At 44.8% G+C, this 23,682-nt stretch overlaps 1 protein-coding gene across 1 annotated transcript; it reads right to left on the reverse strand.

Moving 5' to 3' along the window:
• Positions 1-12,878: 12,878 nt before the first annotated feature.
• Positions 12,879-22,047, reverse strand: LOC142803439 (uncharacterized). The gene is made up of 3 exons (XM_075888561.1): positions 21,833-22,047; positions 17,633-17,925; positions 12,879-13,747 (listed from the first exon to the last, which is right to left on the reverse strand). The coding sequence occupies exons 2-3, from the start codon at positions 17,855-17,857 to the stop codon at positions 13,541-13,543; spliced, it is 432 nt and encodes a 143-aa protein (XP_075744676.1). The 5' UTR covers positions 17,858-17,925; positions 21,833-22,047; the 3' UTR covers positions 12,879-13,540.
• Positions 22,048-23,682: the final 1,635 nt, after the last annotated feature.

Here is a 23,682-nt window from a genome sequence, read left to right on the forward strand (position 1 = left end):
TATATATATATATATATATATATATATATATATATATATATATATATATATATATATATATATATGATGCTATGATGAATGCGTGACGTGGCCTGGCTCATACGCCATGTTTATTCCAATCTGACTTCTTCCTTGTCTGCTTCTACCAACCATCACTTCATACGTCACACGATTCCCCCTCCCCCCGAAAGCTGGCACAGGTTACAAACTACAACAAACTGAAAACAAAATAAACAAAATAATGGCCAAATTCGCAGTTTCACGTCCCGACGGAGTTCCACAATCTCACTAAATCTTCAAGGCCGAGGGAGCAGTCCGGTGAACTGAATAACAACTCTGGTGGGCAAGGCTGACTGTTGCGTTCCGGATAGAGCGGGATACACGTGGATAATGATAGTACTGCTAGAACTCTTGTTCGGGCTGACCAAGATTGGAACGCCTTGCAGGATTGAATATTTCGTTGGCGTCGCATTTTTTGTCGTAGGTCATACAAACGCTGTGCATGTAGTTTGCGCGCCCGTTGATCGTGGCTGATTAGGCGCTGCTTGTGTTCCTTCAGAGCACAAGCGGTTGTTTTGTGGCTCTTGGGAAGTTTACTATGGTGATGACGCAGATGTTCAGACCGAAGGCACAATCTTGAACGCTGGTGCGGAAAAGTTCCTTCGTTTTTCTTTCTGTGAGGGTAGCTCAGTTGCGGAATCAGTCTTTTCTTTAGTGTATGTTGATCACGACACTCTTCAGGCCACAAGTATCCTCGCGATGTAGTTTTAATTGGTCGTTGCCGATGTTGGTGTGGGCGTTTTAGCTGTTGGGGTTCCTCTTGTTGCTTTTGTTGGAATTGCTGATGTTGCACTGTCTGACGAGGTGGACTTCCTTTGGAACCATGAGCCCGCTTTTCTTTGTGGGTTGACGTGACCAGCAAATAGTTGATACTTGTTAGGGTGTCGCAATTTGAGCAGGGCAATGAAGATAGTGCGCCAGAATTGGCAGAAAAATCTGCTGAGGCTGTTGCAACGCCATTCTTGATGGGCGTTCCTGGCACAGGGCAGAGCTTCGGAGTTGATCCTTCCGAGCCTCCTGCGTTGGTAGGGCTCTCGGGTTGCTGTGAACTCGATGGTGACGCTGCGAGAGGCTCGGTTTGGTCAGATTTTACTTGGGGCTGTTTCTCTGTGTCTGCAACTTTGGAGGTAAGCTGTTCTGACGCATGAATGTGGACGGTTGGCCCTGGACTTGGCTGAGTATATTCGGAGTTTCGAAGCTCTATTCCGACCGTAGTGGGCGTGTGAGACGCGAGGTGGGCGTTGTGAGCGACGAAAGAGCGAAGTGATGTAAAACCAGGATTTTCACTCTTCGAGTAGGCATGACGTTGTTCGGTATTTTCTTCATGCGTCAGCTGGTCTACCATGAGCAAGGCGTCCTTATAAGGCAAGTGGTGAGCGTTAGGAGCGCTTGAAGAACCGCGTGATGAAAACCCAGGTGGTGGTCTACGTATGCCAGACGAAGAGTGAACGGCACCAGGTGGTTGGGCAACGTCTGGGGTCATATGCTGAAGCGATGACTTCGCAAATGCCGACTTTCGTGCAGAAGGGAGGCGCGCTTGGTGGCTGTGTTTTTCCCAAAATACGCGTTGTCGTCTGCCACTGAACTCATGTGCCACTTCGTCTTTTGTCAGAGGTCGAATCTTGTGCGTTCGAATGGTTGAAGACTGCCTGTAAAATTGACGACTGAGTGCAGTTGTCTGTGGATGGTGGGTTACAAGCAAGTCTTCGTCGTAGTCGTCATCGTATTTTTTGAACCAAACAATCATTTCTTGTTTTATCTTTTGCCAAGACTCATCGTTGTCGAATATGTGGGTGAGGTAAAACTTAAATGCCTCACCGGTGACGTAGTCACTGAAGTTCGTAACCATTTCCCGTTCCGACCACGATGCAGCGGTAGCGTGGAACTCGAACAGGTCGAACAAGTCCTGTACAGGTCCATCGTCCGCTGCTCCGGTGTACTTGGGGATGGGAAGGTCGGTCGATGATTCTGTCACGGTGCTGGTCGCTGTGTGCGGCTAGGAGATGATTCTGTAGTCGATGTATGGTCAGGGCGTCTTGTGTAGAACTGCGTCGATGATGAGACACTGATGAAGTGGCTGGGAGGTCTTCATCCTGTCGACTCGTGTGACGCTACGATGAATGGGTGACGTGGCCTGGCTCATACGCCATGTTTATTCCATTCTGACTTCTTCCTTCTCTGCTTCTACCAACCATCACTTGATACGTCACATATATATATATATATATATATATACATATATATATGAGATCTTACAGACAGTACTGCCAAGGAATGTACAGGGGAAGTTATTAGGACCAATGGAATGTAAATAAGAAGAAAAAAAGGTGGATGAAACAATAACCAGCCGCCCACGGCTGGTTATTGTTTCATCCGCCCACGGCTGGTTATTGTTTCATCCACCTTTCTTTCTTCTTATTTACATTCCATTGGTTCTAATAACTTCCCCTGTACATTCCTTGACAATACTGTCTGTAAGATCTCATTATTATTTTGTTAAAACACGGAAAAAACGAGCCCTTAGGTATACACTTTCCCATATATATATATATAATTATATATATATATATATATATTGCGTAAATACTTCTAATATTTTTTTCCTTCATTCTGTCTTTTATTTGCCTTGTCACCGTGGTAACCATTGCTTTGGGGTCACTCAGGCATAAAGCAATTGCATGCGCTCCGACATGAGCCACGCAGGCTCAAAGTCAGATAAATAAACGAGAGGGGACTTGCGAACGTTGCACTCATTTGAGTGCAGCACTTCACACAATATCTTGCGCTATTGTTCATCTGTCACCAGGCAGCTATATCCGACGTCAACTGGTCCTTCGGACAAAATTCGTTCGGTTACAACGACTTCCCGTCACTTTAGCACTCGGTCACATGTTGCTGCATGCCGAGCTCTTTCCTTGCACCTTGTTTTTCATTACTACGTGCGTGCTAGTCACGGCAAAAGGTATTCACAACTGCTCGTAACGTCGCTAGGACGATATTGACTTCATATGAAACATGGCACAGACATTAATGTGTTCAATTCACTCCTTCCCGATGCGGCAGCGCATGCTCCCTTCCCAAGTGGAAAGTTCGCGAGGCGTTTCGTAATATCGGATGCTTCCATCCTGGCCATGGCAGTTTTCCCGGCCCTTATCAAATACCTCCCAAAAGGGGACAGGAGCAGCTAAAGAAAATAAAGGCGGCTTCCAACGTCATACTCCGGAGCCACGGAACACCACCGGCGTGCTTCGCAGAAACGAAGCGGAATCTAGCAATACAGAGCTTTGATTTTCTTGGTATCGGTGAATTTCTTTCCATTTACTTCAATTCGGACGACTCCTTGCTCTCTTCTCATCACTCTGGAGGACACCCCTCCCCCCCCCCCCCCTCTTCCGCGCCGCGCCGCCGCCGATCCGATGAGCCCCGCGCCGGTCAGCGAGTTTACAAAGGCGAGCGGATAGAGCCACCCACAATGCACCGTGGCCCAGCGCTCTTGGAGGTTATGCATTTTCGCCGGCCTAACTGTGTCATCGCACTGTCGCTCCCCGCACTTTCGTATATTGTTGCCGGAGGCTGCTTCTGCAGCCTAGCGGGGGGTCGCGCTCGCGGAAGGAAGCCCTGCCAAGGCATATGGCCCTGCAATCGGATGCTCGCGAAGTAATCGTGTGCGGCTCGTCTGACCGAACATGCTGCGCTGAGTTAGATACTCGTGAATAAAGCATGTGCCCCTACCTCTCACTGTCGCAAAGCCGCGTTATTCAGGACGCAATAAAGCCGAGTCGCCACTACGCCTGTTGCCAAGTGCTCGGAAGGAAGCCCTGCGCCGAGTAGGATACTCGCGAAAGAAGCGTGTGTGCCCCCTCCCACTGAACGAACGCCCTACGCCAAGTTGGATATTCATGAAGAAAGCGTGTGCCCCACCTTTCACTGCCGAGTCGCAAAGCCGCGCCGTTCAGGACGCATTGAAGCCGAGTCGACTGACTACGCCTGATACACCTAGGCCTGCTGCGAAAAACGCCGCACCGGAGATTACTGAACTCCACTTGGTGAGTTTTTGTTGATTATCAGCATGCTGTTATTGAAAGCGCGTTTCTGATACTGTCGTTTTAAATAAGGCTACGAACTGAGTTCGGGCAGCAAGGACAGAAATGTAGTGGTGATACATGCGTGCGATCGTAAAATCCTTGAAAAACTGCGGGCAAAACTTTGTCGTGCGTCACTACCACAATGTCGAAGCTAAAAGTAAAGCATGCAGCCTCAAGACATTGTCTTTAGTCGAACTAATTTTAGACAAGAGAATTAAACTTATTGGAGAGCTCTTCGCGGATGTTTTTTTTTTCATGGCTTCACTGCAATACGGCCTCGTGTTCAGGTGAAGGCAAGTTAGACTCGCAGTTATCCTCGCCCGTTTGTGGTTGTCGCTTTTTTTTCGCTCCCTGTGTTATTATGTGATCTGAAAATAATCTGCCACCCTTCTCTATGAAACTGTCGAGTGCACTCCATGCGGCTCTACTCTGCATGATGTCTCCTTTGAGAGGCTTCTTCAATAAAAGAATGTATTAGGGCAAAGCTTACTAAAATCACAGCTGCCAGCTGTTGTAACCACTATACCCATGCAAAAATAAATATGCTATACATGAGATAATAATTTATTAACATGAAAACTGTCCCAAGAGGTAACACTGAAGGTATTTACCGGAGAATGGCAAAACAAAGATAACACTTTATGCGTCAAGCATAGACATACGTGAATATACACATTGGTGAGTTCATGTATGAACAGTCATGGTAATAACTTTGAAAGGAAAATGAACTCTGCTTGCAGTGCACGCTGACTCTTTCCTGTCTCCCTTCTCGTTTTTCCATCAGCGTGCACTGCAAGCAGAGTTTTCAAGTATGAAACACGCTAGTCTGCAAAGAAGTATTGATTCAAAAAGCACAAAGTCTTCGTTAGAATTTCAGTGAAAGCGGCATAGCAGGCACGTATATTAAATGGACACTGTCGACACGATGCTGTCATGCCAATGTGTGTAAAGTACGCAGATGAAGCATGGTGCATACACAGGCAATATCAATTTGACTTTCTGTTGACCAGAAAGCACTATACTGCACTTAGGCTCAGCCATCTTGAGACTAGAGTAGGGCTCTGTTGTTTTGAGCTAAAATTGAAAATGCAAGTGGCACATCGGTACTAAAAATGTGGGCTCGGTAGTTGGCCATCATATAATGATGTACTGGATGATGTGGTGTTCACAGAAGGGCATACTATTGCTGACAGCACAGGTGGTTTGCCGGGTTAACACATAAGTGTGCATTGCAGGGAACTTTGTGGTGACAAGTGGTGTTCTGGTACCGTTTTATAGATTGAGTGATGTGGGCCGACAGCACTGAGGACCAACCCACCACATCTAGTGGTGACCTGCAGGTTACGGCATTGAAATCCCGGCCGCGGTGGCAGTCTCGATGCAGCACATTGGAATGAAAGAAACAGGATGAGTGCACTATACAATGGGACGGCGTGTCATAATGCAAAATAGCTCAATCGGCCGCTATCAAGCAAGGTATCAAATAAGACTAAACAGCAAACAACAAAATGGAGAAGATGAATTAGAAGAAACCATGCTAAGTTGTCAATACACTGTAATGTTGCTGATTAGACGAGTCGCAGCAAGAAAAGTACAGTTAAAGTCTAGAAACGCGTGCGACTACACTTTCTGGAAGCTAATAGCAGTTTCTTGAGGTGCCTTCTGGGAGAACCTCATAGGGTACTTCAGTATTTCGCTGTAAAACCTTGTAAGGCCCGAAATAGAATTACAGCCCAAAAACCTTCTCCGAAAATATGTCTGTGCCCCAACGGGTGTTTCATAAATGATATTGTTACTGGTAGATGACTGAAAACAGGTATATTTACAATATATACAGTCACAGTATAGCGGGTAAAAAGAACTGCGATAGCGAGAGCAGGCACCACCTAGTCCTTCACTTTTTCGTCCTCTCTATGTGAGCGGCACATAACGTTACCCTCCGGCGGTGAAGCACTGACTCGGTGCAGTCAAAGAAAGACGGTATAGAGGTGGTTATTATACATGTGTGTTGCGGCAGCCCGGTGTATAACATGGCTTCAGACGTACAACGCAAACGATGTTGGTACGGGGTTGAGTCGACGAGGACAAAGACAATTCAATTTCTTATGTCACGACGGTCACTTGGCGGTGCATAGGGTACGGTTCGGAGGGCGGGAGCAGTAGCTTTGTAAAAAGCCCAATACAGCGTGCTGGAGACCACAGCACAGGAATCCTGGAGGAAAGTGAGTGTTTATATGACTGCTCTCGTAACGAAATCGTTGGCCCGCTTGCGAGTCGGTTAGCCGAATGCACACAAGTTGACGTGTATTCTCGGCATGGGCTATAGCTTATTGAGTGTATTCAGTGGGTGGGCATGTTGAAGGAGGCATCATTGGTGTCCATAGGCAACATTGGATTTCAGTCAAATAAAATAAAGGCGAACAGCCAGCTGCCTCGTGTTACAACGTATATGTTGCACAAGACTAAGACATCTTGTATGTAAACCATGTACGGCTCCGTTGAGGTTCGGGCACGGCACAAGAGTTCTTTATGTTGGCGTGCAACGGGCTTTCCGAAAACGTTTTTTTTTTATTTTTTGAAGCACATTGGATGAAGCACGAGCCAGAAAAAAACGAGCGTACCTCTTTGGAAGAACGTGTAATAGGGAAGTTGATGACGGCGCATATTTTTACTGGATCAGCTAGTTTACTTGCAGCGTCAACAAGATGGCCAAGCACAGCGATCTCCAGGTGCAAAAAACAGCATTTTGAAGAGTTGAGTTGAAGATCAGCAATGTGAAAGACTTTCAATATGGCCGACAAGTTTTGCAGGTGACTAATGAATGTAAGGGGAGAAAACTACGATATTGTCCAGGTAGCAGAAAGGCATGTGGACCACTTGAAACCCCTCAGTAGAGAGTCCATCACACGCTCAAAATGTTGCTAGCGCATTACACAACCCAAAGGGCATGACTTAACTCCCAATCATTTTCATCGACAGCTATTTGTCAATAGCCCAAACGAAGGTCGATGGAAGAAAAGTACCGTGCACCAAAAGGGAATCAGTGACGTCGTCTATTCGCAGCAATAGGCAGAAGTATTTTTTGATTTTGTTGAAGTGCCGGTGAAATGCCGGTAGTCGACTGCCAGGTGTTGTCTTTGTTTTTTACAAATACTACGGGTGACGCTCAAGGGCTCAAAAATGGCTCCATAATGTCCTTAGAGAGTATTTCATCAACTTCCGTTTGAATGACGCTGCGATCGGTCACCGAGACATGCTAAGGGTGTTGATGAATGGGTGTTGTGTCCGCGTTGTCAATTCGATGCCTCACTAGATATGTTTGTCCAAGTTTGGGTGAAGCGAAATCAAAAGTCACGGTATGACTCCTAGGAAAGGCGTAGGTCCTGGCTTTTAGAAGCGTCAGGGTTCGAGGCAATCATGTTTTCGAATGTGTCATCAGGTGTCGGGCCAGCAGCAGGGCTGCCTGGAGGCGACTGTGGGGCATCAATGGCCAGAGCAACAGGGTTGTTTGCGTCTAAAGGTGATATTGTGCCCAGCGAGATACCTTCAGGAAGCAGTTGTGCGCAGCGTCCAAAGTTCAGGACAAGTGTGCAAAAGTTGTTCGCAGAAACAGTCACAAGATAGTGAGGCAAAACTAATCTTCACGTAAGTAGAACGTCCAAGGAGCAACGTCCAGAACAGCAAAGAGAACTGAGGTGTTGTGGTCATCGAAGCTCACATGCGCAAAGCACATTCAAAGGACGGTAGGTGTACTGCTATATGCTTCACGAACAACAGGTGATGAGGCGCGTGTGACGACTTTACGAAGACGATGAGAAAGGTGAGCACTCATCAATGATTATTGGGCCCTTGTGTGTATGAGCGCTGAAACAGGCATGCCCTCTACATCTACATCCATAAGCTTTTGTCGAGATGCCAGAGTTAACAGAGGATTTCCGAGTCTATCAGTCAAGGCAGCATCACCTTCCGGGAGCTGCACTGGTCTGTTTTCCCGAGGAAGGACGGTGAGGGGGAGCGACGGGACATAAGCAACCGAGAAAGTCGTTGGGTCTGGGGTGACTGCGACGGCTCATAATGTGGGGTCGATGTTCGGGCATTAGTGTTCAATGGATTGCCGTGCAAAGGGGAGGATGAAGTGTTGTCTGGACGGTATGGTGCACGAAAAGACGATGGCTGACGATAGCGACAATAGAGGGAATTGTGACCGCGCCATCGCAGTTGAAGCATATCGACCCGTCTTCTCACGTGCGCCAATGGTTCGAATCATGGTACCCGGAATTAATCAGTTGTGGCTGGTAGTATGGAGCAGGGCTGACATAGAACGACTTTCGGCACATACAGGCTGGATGCCTGCATTCGCCAGTTCTTCGTGCACGGCGGCCTGAAATAATCACACTGTCGGGCGGGCCTCCTCGTGAAAATTAGCCTGGGGAGCAGATGGAGTTGCTGCCTCGATATTACGCCGCACGAGACGCAGGAAGTTTTTAGTACAGGGCAGCGGCTGGATCTAGACGTCTTTGCACGACGACATGGCAGCAGTGGTAGGGAGCTGAACAAATTGCTGCGTAACATGTCGGCTTTTCGCTTCTTTGAAACTTCAGCACTCCCTGATAATGTCGTAAATGGTGGAGCAGTCTTTGTACACGAGCAAGTGAAGGGCGTCGTGAGTGATGCCTTCATTATTGTGGGTGACTGTTGGCTTCGGTCATTTGGCTATCAACTTGCCGGCACAAGGCTAAGACATCTTGTATGTAAACCATGTGCAGCTCCTTTGAGGTTTGGGCACGGCACGAGAGTTCTTTCTCTTGGCATGCAATGGGCTTTCCAAAAAGGTGTTTCATTTTTTTGTTTACATACGTCTTTTTTTGTTACGTGCGTTGAAATTCTCCTCGTGCGTGTCGAACCACACGCTGGCCCTACCCCTGAGGTAGTACCTGACGTTTGCAAGCATCAAAGTCGAATCCCAGCGATTGGTCTTGCTGCTGCACTCTTAGTTGGCCAGCCACTTCTCCACCTGACTGTTATCAGTCCCGCAGAAGGGGCCTGGGCCTCGGAGGTGGGTCACAACAATGTGACTGGGTGCATTCGGCATAGCGGGGGCTGGATCAGCAGAATTGTCTGCCGGCATGATGGACTGTCCAAGAATACGCCCGCTGCGAAGTTCCGTTGTGTGTTTCTGATGTGCCCAGCACCTCCACCAAAGATGTTTCGGGGAAATGACAGAAAACGAGTGTATTTACAATGTTCATAGTAACAATACTGCGGTTAAAAACAGCCACGATGGCCAGGACAGGCACCACCTAGTCTTCTAACTTCTTCGGTTTCTAGGTAAGCGGCACATAACAATGCTGTCAGTGTCGTGGTTTTGGGACATTAACCCCCCCGCCAGTCAAAAAATGCGATTGAAGAGCTCGTTACTCCTGACGGTAAGGCGAAACAAAAGTCGCTCATAGTGGAATGGCACAATGTTACTGCAGAACATTGATGAGTATCTGATTGTGACTTGTGAGGGCCACACCTGGTGGATCCAAGAGACTAGTGGGATTAGTGGGCACCATTCTTTAACATCAGCTTTGACAAGGCTGTATGCATGATACTGAAGTAGTGATGCAGAGCCAAATGCTTCTGCCTGTGGCTAAGGTGACCAATTGTAAGGTTATGATATTACAGCTAATTCGAGGAGTCGTTCTCGCTTTGGTTCAATCAAAGATGAAGCATTAAGTGCAGCGGTGGCGATGAGCTGCTCCTTCGCATAGATTTAGGTTCACTTTAAAGAATCCCACATGGCCTAATTTGATCCGAAGTCACCCATTGTGGGCCTCGTCGCGGTGGTCTACTGGCTAAAATACTTGGCTGCTGACCCGCAGGCTGTGGCATTGAATCCCGGCTGTGGTGACTACATTTCCGATGGAGGTGGAAATGGTGTAGGCCAGTGTGTCCAGATTTGGGAGCCCGTTAAAGAACCCCAGGTGGTCGAAATTTCCGGAGCCCTCCACTACAACGTCTCTCATAATCATATGGTGGTTTTGGGACGTTAAATTCCACATATTATCAGTCGCTCACCGCGGTGTGCTTCACAATCATATCATCGTTTCGCCACATAAAACCCTAGAAATGATGTTTGAAACCAAGTTGGCTTTGTGCCTAGAACTGTCATGAGCCCAGTTGGTGGGACGCAGCTACCATTCAGTGCAGCCTTGCACCAGGCACATTTTTCTCTATGCTGTGGCTCAAAGAATGGGGCCTCTTCTTTACTCTCTTGGCAGCTGGCTCAACTGCTGGGCGCCCTGTAGGAACCCTCTTGGACCCCCTTGTAAGCCCTGGCCTACGCCTAGCTGTGCTGGTCGGTTGCACCCTTATGTGACGGGCCCGGCGACGTCTTGCTGCAGCGGTAGCCTTGAATGCCAGCATCAGTCCTGTCCCATCGGTGCTGTTCTGAACACGAGCAAGCTCCTCTGCAAGGCTCTTCACGAATCAAGGTAAGCTGGATTGTGTGCATTCATAGAATGCACACGCTGCAACTGGACCTCCAGGAACTCATATGCATGTTCTTGGGCCTGCACCAAAAGTCATGAAAGAAATATACTTCAAGTGTACCGCACACCAACAAGAACTGCACATTTATTTTGCTCCTCTCTAACTGTAGACAACTGCTCGAGAATAAAGTTCAAGCTGAGGAGTCAGTTTAAGTTAAGGTTTTCCTGTCACCTGTTTTGACTATTCTGTTAGTGAAAGTGCTGCTAATACCAACAATTGGTGACCTGTAGTCCCAAGCATAGAACAATACGACACCAATAGTGTTGAAATCTTGAAATCGCCCTCAGAATGACGACATCCACCAATATGAAATTGTAAATTCGTGAGTGCGGTGGAGAACAATAATATGCTTACAGAAATAAAAGAAGCCTTGACTACTGTTCAGTAGCATTCCCTATGTTTAATTAAAAAGTACTTCAGGGCCCTTTCAAGGGGCTTGCCCTACCTGGGCAAGTTGGGCTGCATCAGGCACCGACGGTACAGGTGCGAGGTGTGTGGCCTCTTGCGTGCTGGTGCCTTGCATTGCTTGGAGTTCGTCTGGCTCCTCCTGCTGGGCACTGGTACCTGCCGTGGTTCTGGAACTACTGCTGGGCTCCTCCTCTTGGAAGGGTTCGAAAAATATCCTGGGGGGACACTTCTCGCCCAGGGCCAGCTGTCCCAGTTGGTACCGGTCATCAGTATTCAGTGCCGGAGCATTCGGAAACAGTCCGTACTTTTTCTGCACCAAAGCCTGGTGCTTACAAAATGCACCTTGTTTACCAAAGAGACACGTACATAGTCCTATGTCAGCATAGACCTCATAACTGGAGCTGGGGTGGGTCGCACTAGGCACAATGTACTGTCCCTGGCCTACCACTTGGATGGCCTCGGCTGTGTCTTTCGGCATTCTCGACAGCAGCTGCTTGTACAGCAGTTGATGGGCTGCAACATGGCTGTAGGCGTGGCGGAGGATACGGCTTTCAAAGTATTTTTCCCACACCAGAGCCACCGAGTCTACAAGTGCGACTGCATTAAATGCTTCCACTCTGTTCAGGATAATGTCTTTGAGCACACGTATGGTTGCCTCCGCAAAATTGTTGGTGTTGTGGCCCCTTGTCAACACGTCCAAACGGTAGAGCTGCACCCACTTTTCTTGTCAGTGCAAGAATGTCAGAACTCTAGGCACGAAGGCATCGTGTTGTAGGGCCTTCACTTCGGCAGTGGCAGCTTCAAGTTTTTCTGCTGTGTCTGCATACATGACGTGCAGATAGCAGGAAATTTTTCAATGAGGCGCTCGTATTTGGATATTTTCGCTTTTTTTAAACTGCACCATAATACAGATTCATGCTTCACTGTCTGCATTGAAGTCACTTTGTGATCTGCACATGCTTCCCCAGTTCAAAGGGCCAGTAAACAACCCCCAAGGACCAAAAATCAAAAATATGTGCACCTTTGCTCCGTGAACATGCTGCCTCCTCAAGGATTTTGCAAATACTTTATTAAAGAATTCACAGAGGTTAGAACATTGGTTTCAGCTAGTTTCAAATTTTCATGAGGTCTCGCCACCCTTCTCTTTCAAAGGGAGGAAAAAGCGTAGCCTGCCGTCGTGACTGGTTTAACCCAATCGATGAGCTGCGTGCTTCGTCAAGTCGCCGATCGGCGAATTTGTGTCACTGCTCATCAAAGGAGGATTGGTCAGGTATAGGAAAGGAGCGCGGGAATTGCTTTTCGAAATGGAGGCTGTGCACGGTGTGCAGCGCTGTAATCTGGAAATTGATTGCCGCGGTCTGCTCTACGAATTGCCAAGCGGTGGTGCATAAAAGTTGATGCAGCTGACATTTTCTGTACGCTTGTGCGAATAGGGAATTTTAGGGTTCGAAGTGAATTCGAAGCGAATAGTTATTTTGGTCGAATAATATCTAATTGAATCAAAATAGTATATATATTGCTTATTATAAACAAAAAGGGGCATATTTGTCATGGCCAAACAAACTTGCACAGATCTTTAAAATTGAAACAGGGCCTATGCAAAGGCCATTTTTTTTTCATCAAAAGAAGTGGCAACAACTTCGAATTGTAGCAGCATTCGACTTTTAGTGCAGTCCAAGTAATAGCCAGTAAAATATGCTGCGTTTATATTTTTTTTTTACTCAGAGCATATAAATCTGTGTATTGAGCTTTTAAACTGAAAACAAAAAAAAGCAGAATCGATGTCATTGTAATTCTTTATTAAAACCTTGAAGTGGGGCTTTGCTGCAGTGCGAATTTCTCTTGATTACGTGTTTTCACGGCTTAGCACAAGTTCACTGCAGTGAAACCACTTTTACATGCGGTCTAATATGCTTGGGTAAGTGCTTTCATGGTTTAGCATCCCGCCACTGCCGTGAAACCACCTTTACAGAGTGTTACATGTGGACTAATATACACCTATTTTGTTTGTTTTTAATAATTCAAAATTTTCAGCAATTCAACTTCGATTGAAATCAAATTTGATTACTGCATTATTCATTTGAATATTCAAAGCATTTGAATATTTGTACAAGCCTCATTTTATGGCATTTGAAATCATTTGGACCCACCAGACGTTTACTGGTGTACTTTTTAAATGTGATTAAAATGGACACAAATACTGCCTGCGTTGTCATCTGCAGATTAGGGCATCTTGTGCGGCATACACTCCAAATTATATCACGAGGAAGTGAAGGTAATTCATGCACTAGCCTTGCAGGACAGCTGTGCTTTTTATACACCTATTCTGCTATGCCAGCGCCATCATCTTGGAAACATGAAACGAATGCTAAAATAGCAGACCATTGTGAATTTGTTCACTAAGTGCAGAGGCAACGAATGCACCTCGTATCTTAGAGCTAGAGTTACAACTAGATTGCAAAAGAACTTGCCAGTTGGAAGGCAGACATGAATCGTCTCCTCTGGTCTTTGTCGACAGTGTTGTGAGATGTCGTCAGCCAGTGCCACTCCGCTTGTGCCACATGAAAATGGCACAAAAGCTGCCTTGCTGACGGCCATGTCTGCTGCAGGGCGGCCTTCTCAGCACTCGAATTGTCACTCATGAGTACCTGTGGGGCCTGGCAGACAATGCAATAAAGTTGAAAGCTGTCCATAGTTATAAAGGCATAGAAAAGTCGTGGATGTTGTGAGAACAATTTTCGTGAGTAAATCTAAAAATATAAATAGCCTTGGCTAATAATTTTCTATGGAACTTGAGTTTGCTATTTGCTTTTTAATAAACTATAGAGAGCAGTAACATTTATGGTAAGTTTCAAGGTTAAAGACAAGTGTAAGTTTGCATCTGTTACCAGTATTTTAAAAAGAGGAGAGAGTTCGGGCAATAGGTCCACGAACTCACTCATTGGCCAACTCACACGGACTCACTCAGACTCACATTATGAGTCTGAGTCTGGATAAGCACTATTTTTGTGAGTCGAAGTCCGAGAGAGATTGTTTGAAGAAAATTTTAGTGAGTGTGAGTCCGAGCGGGTTCGGCTAAGCAAAATTTTTGAGAGTCTGAGTCCGAGTGTGTCTAAAGCGCAAAATATATTTCTTGAGTGAGTTCCACTTTCTTTTGCCGACTTGAGGTTCCACCTAGACATTTTCAGCATTACTCAGCCTTATCTAGATTCACAGTTATACTCACATCTATTCATAGGTATTCCAAGGCAGTGTTTTTTATACACCGTTTCAATATTTATTTATTAGACATTTGAATTATACAAGGGGGCGCCTTGGCAGTCCCAAACTAAGTCTTCCAGGGAATTTCTCGACTATTATATTTTAACATCTCCTCCAAGAAAAATGACTTTACTGGTTTGGAAGCACTCGGAACTCGTTTTCGAAGATGCTGTGTAAAGCGGCACCAAGAAGAGCACCGATTACATCAGATGTTGGTGTTAAAGAGCAGTGACACCACAATCAAAGAAGCTAATTCTATTCTGATGAACTCATCAGTTGACTCAGTAGTACTCACTCACACTCGGGTCCAGCCGTGAGTCTGAGGCTGAGTGTGTGCGGTTGAGTAATGTTTTGGTGCGTTTGAGTCTGAGTGAGTCCGGCTTAAGAACCTGTATGGGCCTGTACAAAGGCTTACAGTATTGTTAAATAAATATATATGTGTGAACGAGAGTTTGGGTGAGTTCAGCTCAGAAAACATTTTGTGAGTCTGAGTACAATGAGTGGAAAGTTCAATATACAAGGTGCATTTGATTTACCTGCACCAATTGAAACCGGTTCACGGCTGTGCATGCAAAGTTCAGAAATTGTGAAGCGCAAGTTCAGTGGTGCAGGCACAGTGCAACACCCAAAACGAATGACGATGTGCTGATGCAGGCCTTATTTCTGTTCACTTAGTTAACACCGTTAAGGGAACACTGACCGATGGCCAAATGGTTATGCATACAGTTTATGAGGCACAAACTTATTAGCAAAAAACACATCGTGTTAGTGGAGGCAGGTATGATGCCTACACCAAAGTATTGCGTCGTCTGCTCAGCTGCGCGCGCGGCTGCACCAAGCCGGCATTGTCAGTGTGGGAGGGGCGGGAAAATCGTGAACCAGCGCTGTACCTCTTCTGCACCTTTAGAAATGAATGGCAGGGTTCAGAGGTTGTCAATGCTGCACAGCTGAAACGAATGGCAAGACGCAGAACATCGTGAACTGGTTCACGTGGTGCAGGCAAATTGAACAGACTGATATGTTTCATGAATGAGCCTGAGAGAGTTCCACAAGCTATGCCGACCTATGGTGTGGGCACATGTTTTAGCTTGAGAAACGCTTATCTAGCCTGAGTGAAATCCACAGAACAGGCACACTTCACCCACAATGACGGTGTCACATGGGAAAGATTATAATTCATAGCCAAATGTGTGATGATGATGATGAGAGCATGTAGGTGATTTCAATAAATGCCCACAAGAACCACAAAGGCCCTCTCCTGTGGCTTAGCCTGTGCAGTATTGTTTACTTTTGTTTTTGTCACAAATAATTTCTGTCCTGGTACAACTTTTTTTTTTTGGTCCAGCTTAATGGAGCTATTTGCTATTGTGTCATTACTTACACTATGCGAATTCAGAAATGTCTTCAAAAGTAGTTACAGAAGTTCCATAGGAAACTACAGGTTTTCCCACTCACTTTGATCTAAGTGGCAGCTTAGATAATCTGCACATCATTGAAATAATCTGAGCGCCAACCTCTTTAATCCATGTGCCAAACATTTAATCTAAGCCCCAACATATTTAATCCAAGTGCCAACTCAATCGGGCCGCGTGCCAGTGATTTTAATCCAAGTGCCACCATGTTCAATCCAATCGCCAATGGCTTAAATTCAGGTGCCAGTCAGTTCAATCCATGCACAAAAAGCCCAATACGGGGCGTAAAAATGGCAATGCATTTGAAATGCAGTTTCTACAATATAAAATACTATAGTCGGAAAGTAGAATAAATCATTATTATTAGTATTCGCCGCTAGTATTCAAGGAAACGAAAGTTCCGTGGTTCGCTTGAGCCATGTTTGCAGTGCTTATACTGTGCTATGTACAAGTTTGTAGATGAGTGCTTGGCCCGGGTGGGGTCATTTTAATAGCAATGAAAGAAAAAAGCAAGGATATTTTGTGTTCGTCAACAAAGCTCATAATTAGATTTGTACAGCATTACATGTCTGGGCCAGGTCATGCAATGCGGCTGACATAATATTGTTATCGGAGTGCCGGGATGCATAACAAGATATCAAGAACTTGACTGTGGGCAGTGATGAGTCAGAAACAGGTATGTGCTCAATAAATTAGGGCAGAGCAAATTAGAAATCATTTAAGAGGCTTTCGTCCTGCCGGGCACATAAGACGCAAACTCGTGACCCTGATGTGGAAAACAGAAGTCATATTTTATATTCATATTAATTATCTTTTATTCAAACAAAATTATGTGTATTCGATGAACACGTGTTTCAAGCAAACACGCTTCAGGAATACATACTATCGTTGTCTTTTTATATGAAAACAGGAGTTTCTTTTTTGATGCTTTTATAAAAAACTGAATCCCAAATGAACCGAAACAAATGCAACTTGAGTTTTAAATGGTTGTTTCTGATGTCAAGAGCGAATGAATATCAAATCAAATCAAACTTTATTTATTTACCAGACAAAAACTGGAGTGTCGCCAAGGCCAAAAGCCGCGAGAAGGGCTTGACAAAGGCCCTGGTGACCATCTGTCTATCATCGTTATCACCGGGCTGAGCAGACAACTGCGAATGCCTCAGCGAATAAGTAGCCGAAAGCCGTCTGCTTAGCAGACGACACGAATCTATGCATATGGGATGGTGTACATAGTTAGCCAGAATAATGCAGTATCGACGAACCATACACTGACTCTATGAGCAAATACTCTTAGTACTTATTAATGCAATTAACACACCCTGTTCTTTTTTTATTTTGAAGCCATGACACCAAAATGTTAGGAGGAAATAGCAATGCGCACTTCATTTCATAAGCGCAAGCATGTATAGGTGAAGGAAAAGTTCTTCCTGTGACTTCATGTTTACGTTATTTTCACATTTATACTGTATAAAGCGGCAAACTAGTGTTTCTAGTGCGTGGATTAAAATGACTGGCACTTTAATTAGTCATTGGCAATCGGATTAAACTCACTGACATGCGGCCTCATTGAGTTGGCGCTTGGATTAAATGTTTGGCACATGGATTAAATAGCTCGGTGCTCAGATTATTTCAATGGCAAGCAGATTATTTAAGCTGGCACTTGGATTAAAGTGGGCGGGAAAACCTGTAGTTCAGATACTGAATTATATTCAAGCCACGCCTTGAGCACTGGCCTCTACATTTTCTTCACTAGTTGCTCTTGTAAGTTTGTGTTAACAATGCTATTATAGAGAATTGGGATGGCATTATTATTTAGCAATTCACTGTGCACAAAATTTACAATTTTGTGCCTACTTCCTTACTTACTGGTTGGCCTCCAAAGCAGAGAGGATGGCCTTCCTTGAGGAGCTTGAAAGCAGCCAGGTAGCCATCGGTGCTCTGCTCCTTGTGAATTAGTACTGCGAGTGGGACAGCACCAGCCTTGGTCGCAGTCAGCACCACTGTTACTGCGCATTTGGTGGTGTCGCATGAGGCAGTCGAATCAACAAAGACGATATCCCTTTCCAGCTCGAGGTTATGAGCTCGTCGCATGATGGGGGTAACCACGACCACTGCTCAGCAGGCACTGCTGCCACCACGAGTCACACTTATGTGAGTGCCTGGAAAGTTATGTGGAATGGCAGGTGGTCTTTTAAGAACAATCTTCAGGCGCATGACTTTTAATGGCCATTTTGCTCTCTGTACAGTGCAAAGTGTTCCTGCAAAGTAAGTTTTAGTTCTAGCTTCACCTTGCCTTTTAAAAACGTCCTGCAGGCTTTTTTCAAGCGATCATAACATTACCTCATTGTCGGAGTTTGTTGCCTCACAAATCAATTGCAGTAAAAATATTTTAACTCCTTGAAGTACGAGTGGAGTTCAGGTTTACTGCAATCTTTTTGTACTTCATTTATTGATTCTCCACGAGCACACTGTCAGCTACACAGCGATTAATGACAAAGGGAAAGAGGCTACATCAGCGAGCATTGTTACATATTAGTATCAGACAGAGCAGGGAAGATGAGCAAAATCAAGAGAGCATGGACCCGTGCAGGTGCCCGCATTCCCTTATAGATGCGGAGCATTTCTTTGCGTACTGCATGCACTTACGGTATCTATCTACCTGTATATTTATCTATCTATCTATCTATCTATCTATCTATCTAAGCCCTGCCACAGTGGTCTAGTGGCTAAGGTACTCGGCTGCTGTCCCACAGGGTGCGGGATCGAATCCTGGTTGCGGTGGTGGCATCTATCTATCTGTCTGTCTATCTCTATCTGTCTATCTAGCCGCTTACGCCTGGGTGCTTTCGTGATAATCTCCTTAACTTGGTGGGAACCTAAATTAATATGAGAGGGTTTGATGATTATGACACGCTGGTCAAAACACAAATAACATTATATGCATTGTTAAACACTTCTTGTTAAACAGTTAAACAGTGGCACATACCTTGCCACAGCTGTTTGACACTTGGTATCTACCCAAAAACGACGAGAACACACATGGGCCATTGTAACGCATGAATGTTAAAAGGACTCTGAAACACCTTTTTAAGTAACCATGGAATGAATTCACTAAAAGAGCTTATTGCCTCACGAACTCAACGCTGCAAAAATTTTAAGAATACGTCCAGTATGAGCGGACTCTCGAAGATTTGTCATGCTGCAATCGCATTCGCTCTGCTCTCATCCCGGCGAAAGCTCTGGGAGCTAAGCATGGCATGGGCAAAAAAAAAAATATGTCACACGAGCCTTTCGTCATTGAAGACTTTTTCTGTGTTTTTTTTTTTGCTTTGAATACGTGGCCTTTTCTGTGTGATCGCGAGCGCACGCGGGGACAAGTTGCGGCCTCTCGCGGTGATCCCTGTAAGGGCCGAGCGCGCCATGCTAAAATTGGCGAATGGCTGATAGATGGCCTTTGAATGATTTTTCAGCTTCCTCCATCATTTGTTGAAACGAGAGAAAGCAATTTTTAGCTGACTTTAGTCATTTATTTATTGCAAATTCCAAGCCGCGTGCTGCACTATAATATTTGGCCCGTGTGTTCTCGGGAGCCTCTTCTACCAAATGGCAACATTTTCTGGTCATGCTCAAAAAGTGTTGCAGGGCCTTTTTAAGACAAAACTGACAGCGGCAGCGTTTACTCGACAAACACAAAGAAAAATGTCAGGGTGCGAGCAGGGCCCGGCCGCCGTGGTCTAGTGGCTAAGGTACTCGGCTGCTGACTTGCATGTCGCGGAATCGAATTCTGGCTGCGGCGGCTGCATTTTCGATGCAGGCAAAAATGTTGTAGGCTAGTGTGCTCAGATTAGGGTGCACGTTAAAGAACTCCAGGTGGTTGGAATTTGCGAAGCTCTCTACTACAGCGTCTCTCATACTCATATGGTGGTTTTGGGTCGTCAAACTCCACATATTAATCTATCAGGGCGCCAGCAGGAGTCGAACCCAAGCATGATGCGAGGCAATCAAGAATTCTACCACAGAGCCATGCTAGATCTCGGAACTATTTTTCGAATAGACCGTAATGTTTGTAAAACGTCAAATGTGGTTGCAGTGCTGGCTATGCAATCTCATAAAGATTACATATTTACTCCTATGCTACAACCTTTTTGTTGTGTAAACGTGCGTTGTAGTTAGGTGCCATGCGCAGAAGTGGATTTATGTACCAGTGTCTAGGGTTACCATCCTTGCAAGCACAAACCCTTCATATCAGCTGATCACTTCTGGTGTTGCTAATACTCATGTTACTGATGGCACCACAGTGCAAGTGCAAATAAATGGTTATAGAAACATCTGCAACTGTTCAATATGCATCTGTTCCTGCAACAATTGTACATATATTTAGCATCATTTCACAACATGTCGCTGAATAAAAAAAATAACAACACGGCCACCTTCCCTTCGCATGCTTCACATAATGTGAAGTCCAAAGTATATGGAATCTGCTGAATTTTTTTTTGTTAGTTTCGCATCTGTCAAATAAGGTGTTCTCTGTTTTGGCTCTACTTCTCAGTCTTCAATGGTATGGCGCCAGGACCAGGATAAGATAGGTTTAAGATACCTGACCATCTTTCTGAACAGTGAGAGCAATCGGTGCCACCAAGCTAGGCGAAATGTGCCGCCATGCGAACGAACAGGAAGGAAGCGGAGCAAGCTATTCAAAGAAACATATCAAACCGTTCATCCAGTGATCAATATATGTCATAATTCAGTGTTCGTGCGGCTGTGTGTCTGTGGTACAGACTGGGCGGTGCATCAGTTATAGGCCTCGCAAACGTGTCAATTCATGTAAAGATTGGTGTTTGTAGTAGTTTAGCCACACATTGTGCTAGGCTTGGCTGCAGCATGCCTTCGTCTATCGGATTTTACAGTCCTAAAAGGCTGTTGTCAAAGGCTCGCACGGGAAATATTTGAGGCTTTTGCCATCCACCAAAGGGGCCATAGATGTGTGAGCACTCCGCTACCTAATCTGTTTGAAAAAAAAATCAATTTGATATGACGCACATGACTGAAGATTTGTAATCTAACCATTTTTTTTTTGTATCCGTGTATCCTTGAATTTATTGATTAAAATTTCAGTTGGCAGTCAGTGTCCATTTTTGTATTGCCTTCCTTTGTCCCGTTCTTGCGCTTTACACTTCTTTTCTTTTTTTGTTTTCTCCCAAGTTTAAATAGCCTCTCTAGATTGACCTGTGTGGCTGACACTCTGTGCAGCTCTGGTTGCTGCTGCTGTCATGCTTTCCGAAATTTCAACAATTCCTTTAATGACATTTACAACTAATCCTTTCAAGTAACAGCCAAGAAACACAAAATGCCTTTGACAAAGATAAATACTTACATTGAAACATAGGCCGGCCAGTATGAGGCATCTCATCTCTTTTTTTCATGTTTTATATTTCACAATTTGTTTCCATGGGCTGACTCGCGAGCTTCATTAATGCTGGTTCCCTGTGAATTGATGCTGATGCAACGTGTCAGTTGGTCTAGATTGCCAACTTATGCCTTGAACCAAAAACCTTTTAAAAATAAGTCAGTGTCACTTTCAAAGAAAATAAATAACGTTTTTGTTATTTCTTTTATCTGGTCATGTATATGTTCTTCTTCCCCCCTTTCTTTTTCATCATTTTGATTTTCCTATCAATCTGATCTGGTTTTCTGGTTTCCTGGTTTTGCCACTTGAAACTCCGACCACCTGTGCACCTCTTGGGCTTTAAGTTTGCCATACTCAAGGTTACTCCAAGTATTTGATGTTTCTGATTTCACAGGAACATAAATTCATCAAAAAGTTGTGGGTTTCAAAGTAAATACATCATTTCTTACTTCCCAAGAAAATAATGGTAAATGTATGCTCTGACTGGCAGGTGCAGTGTACAACCAAGCCACTGGCATGAATCACAAGTAGATGAGGCTTTGTGCTGAATGTGTCTGTAATTTGTCATAGCTACAACTTCACCATTCACACATTGAAAATGAGTGTTTATGAATACTGTTTTACGTAAAGGACAGATTCTCCCACAAGTTTAGACATACCTTGAGCTGCATACAAAGAAGCCTTTTCCTCCAGTTTCAGCACTGGGTCGATGTGAGTACCACCAAAACAGGCCTCCCTCCAAACGCTGTGCCAGTGGTAGACCGTTCTTTGAGGCGGATTTAAAGCCGCATTGGCCAGCTTTGCAGGGCCATCATCTTCCATAGAGAGCTTGCTCTCATGCAGTCTCCTTGCTTCACTAGGGGTCATGCCTTCGCTGAAGTAGTGGAGGAATGTTTGCCTTGTTGACCTGGTGCCGCGAAGTAGCCGCAGAGCATCCGCTGAGTCAGTGCTGTGGCTGTGCCTGTCGTCGATTCGTATCACTGCAGAAAGAGGCACCTCTCTCCGCAGTGATACGCACCTCTCTCTAAGCACCTCTCTCTATGCACCTCTCTCTATGCATAGAGAGAGGCGCCTCTCTCTATGCTTGGGCTAGTTGGTGATAGGGATTCAACATATTTGTACAGCGCAAGACTACGAGTAGTTACGATGTAACTACAGAAAAAGAGACAAAGACAGAAAGAGCGCTGACAACTGAAATTTTATTAACGAAAATGCTGGAAATATATACTCATGATGGAACACCACCGCGCAATGTATTGCATCACAGCAAGACAATCATCATCTCATTATATGGTTACAACGCCACAGCTCAGTAGAAGTTCACAATCAATTGTGTCAAAGCCAGAAACTCGCTTTCTTTTTTAGTCAGAGCAAGCGAAGGCATGCTGATACATCGATCACCCAGCATTTGCATTTCATTGGCTTCCATAATCTCTCGTGTTAGCTGCTGACGGTGTTTGGCTACAACAGTGCACTTTTCGAAGTGTTGGAGGGACCTATTAAGTTTAAAAGCTTGTTATATGGGCCAAGTAGGAAAACTTTAAACACAAATATTTCACTGTGTACAACTTGCAATGTAGTCATACTTAAATCATACATTTAATAGAAACTTGCTTCCACTTTGCTTCAACCCAAGGTAGCGTAAGTCAGAAAAACTTGTGGAGCTTGCTCAGACTCGGACTCAATAAACATTTTTGGGAGCCGTACTCACTATCACAAAAATTTTTCAGCTGGACTCGCTCGGACTCACTGTCTTTTTCGACCACAATGCCAGTGCTTTTTAACACCAAAATTTCACGTAATAGATGCTCTTCTTGGCACCTTTACATATGGTGCCTTCAACGAGTTACGAGTACTCGTAAACCAGTAAGGTCGTTTTTCTTGAAAGAGATGACAGCGCAATATATATTCATCACCAACTTCTTTTTTTTTATTAAATGTATGTAAGGAGAGGTTATCACCAACTTCCTTTAGTTGTCAATGGTTAGGGAAAGGTCGAGGCCTTCCACCATGTAATTCATGCCACTGATCAATAAATATTCAAATTGTATATAAAAGACACGGCTTTGAAATATGTGAGCATTGACGCGAGTATGAACGCTGATCTAGGTAAAGCAGATAGTAATACTGAAGACGAGTAGGTATGACCATAGCTTGGCAAACAAAAATCGAACTCAGATTCCCTCAGGAAATGTATCTTGCACTTTGGACTCGCTCGGACTCAGAAACACCAAAATTTTCCAGAGACGGACTCATTTAGACGTACACTCACAAAAATGTTAACCCATTCTGAGACTAGCGTCTCGATCCGAGTTAGAGTGAGTAGACTCTGAAGTGAGTTCTCTAATATCTACAAGAAAGAGACATTCCTGGTATAAGAGCAAAAAAGGACACTGCTAAGAGGCGAGGAAATTACACAAGCGCATGTGATATTCGTACAAGCCTAATTCTTATTCGTAAAATTTTTAAGGTCATTGTATCATAATAAAAATGCTTGATTTAAAGGATT

This window comes from Rhipicephalus microplus, chromosome 3 (genome assembly GCF_043290135.1).
Source record: "Rhipicephalus microplus isolate Deutch F79 chromosome 3, USDA_Rmic, whole genome shotgun sequence".
Classification (NCBI taxonomy): domain Eukaryota; kingdom Metazoa; phylum Arthropoda; class Arachnida; order Ixodida; family Ixodidae; genus Rhipicephalus; species Rhipicephalus microplus.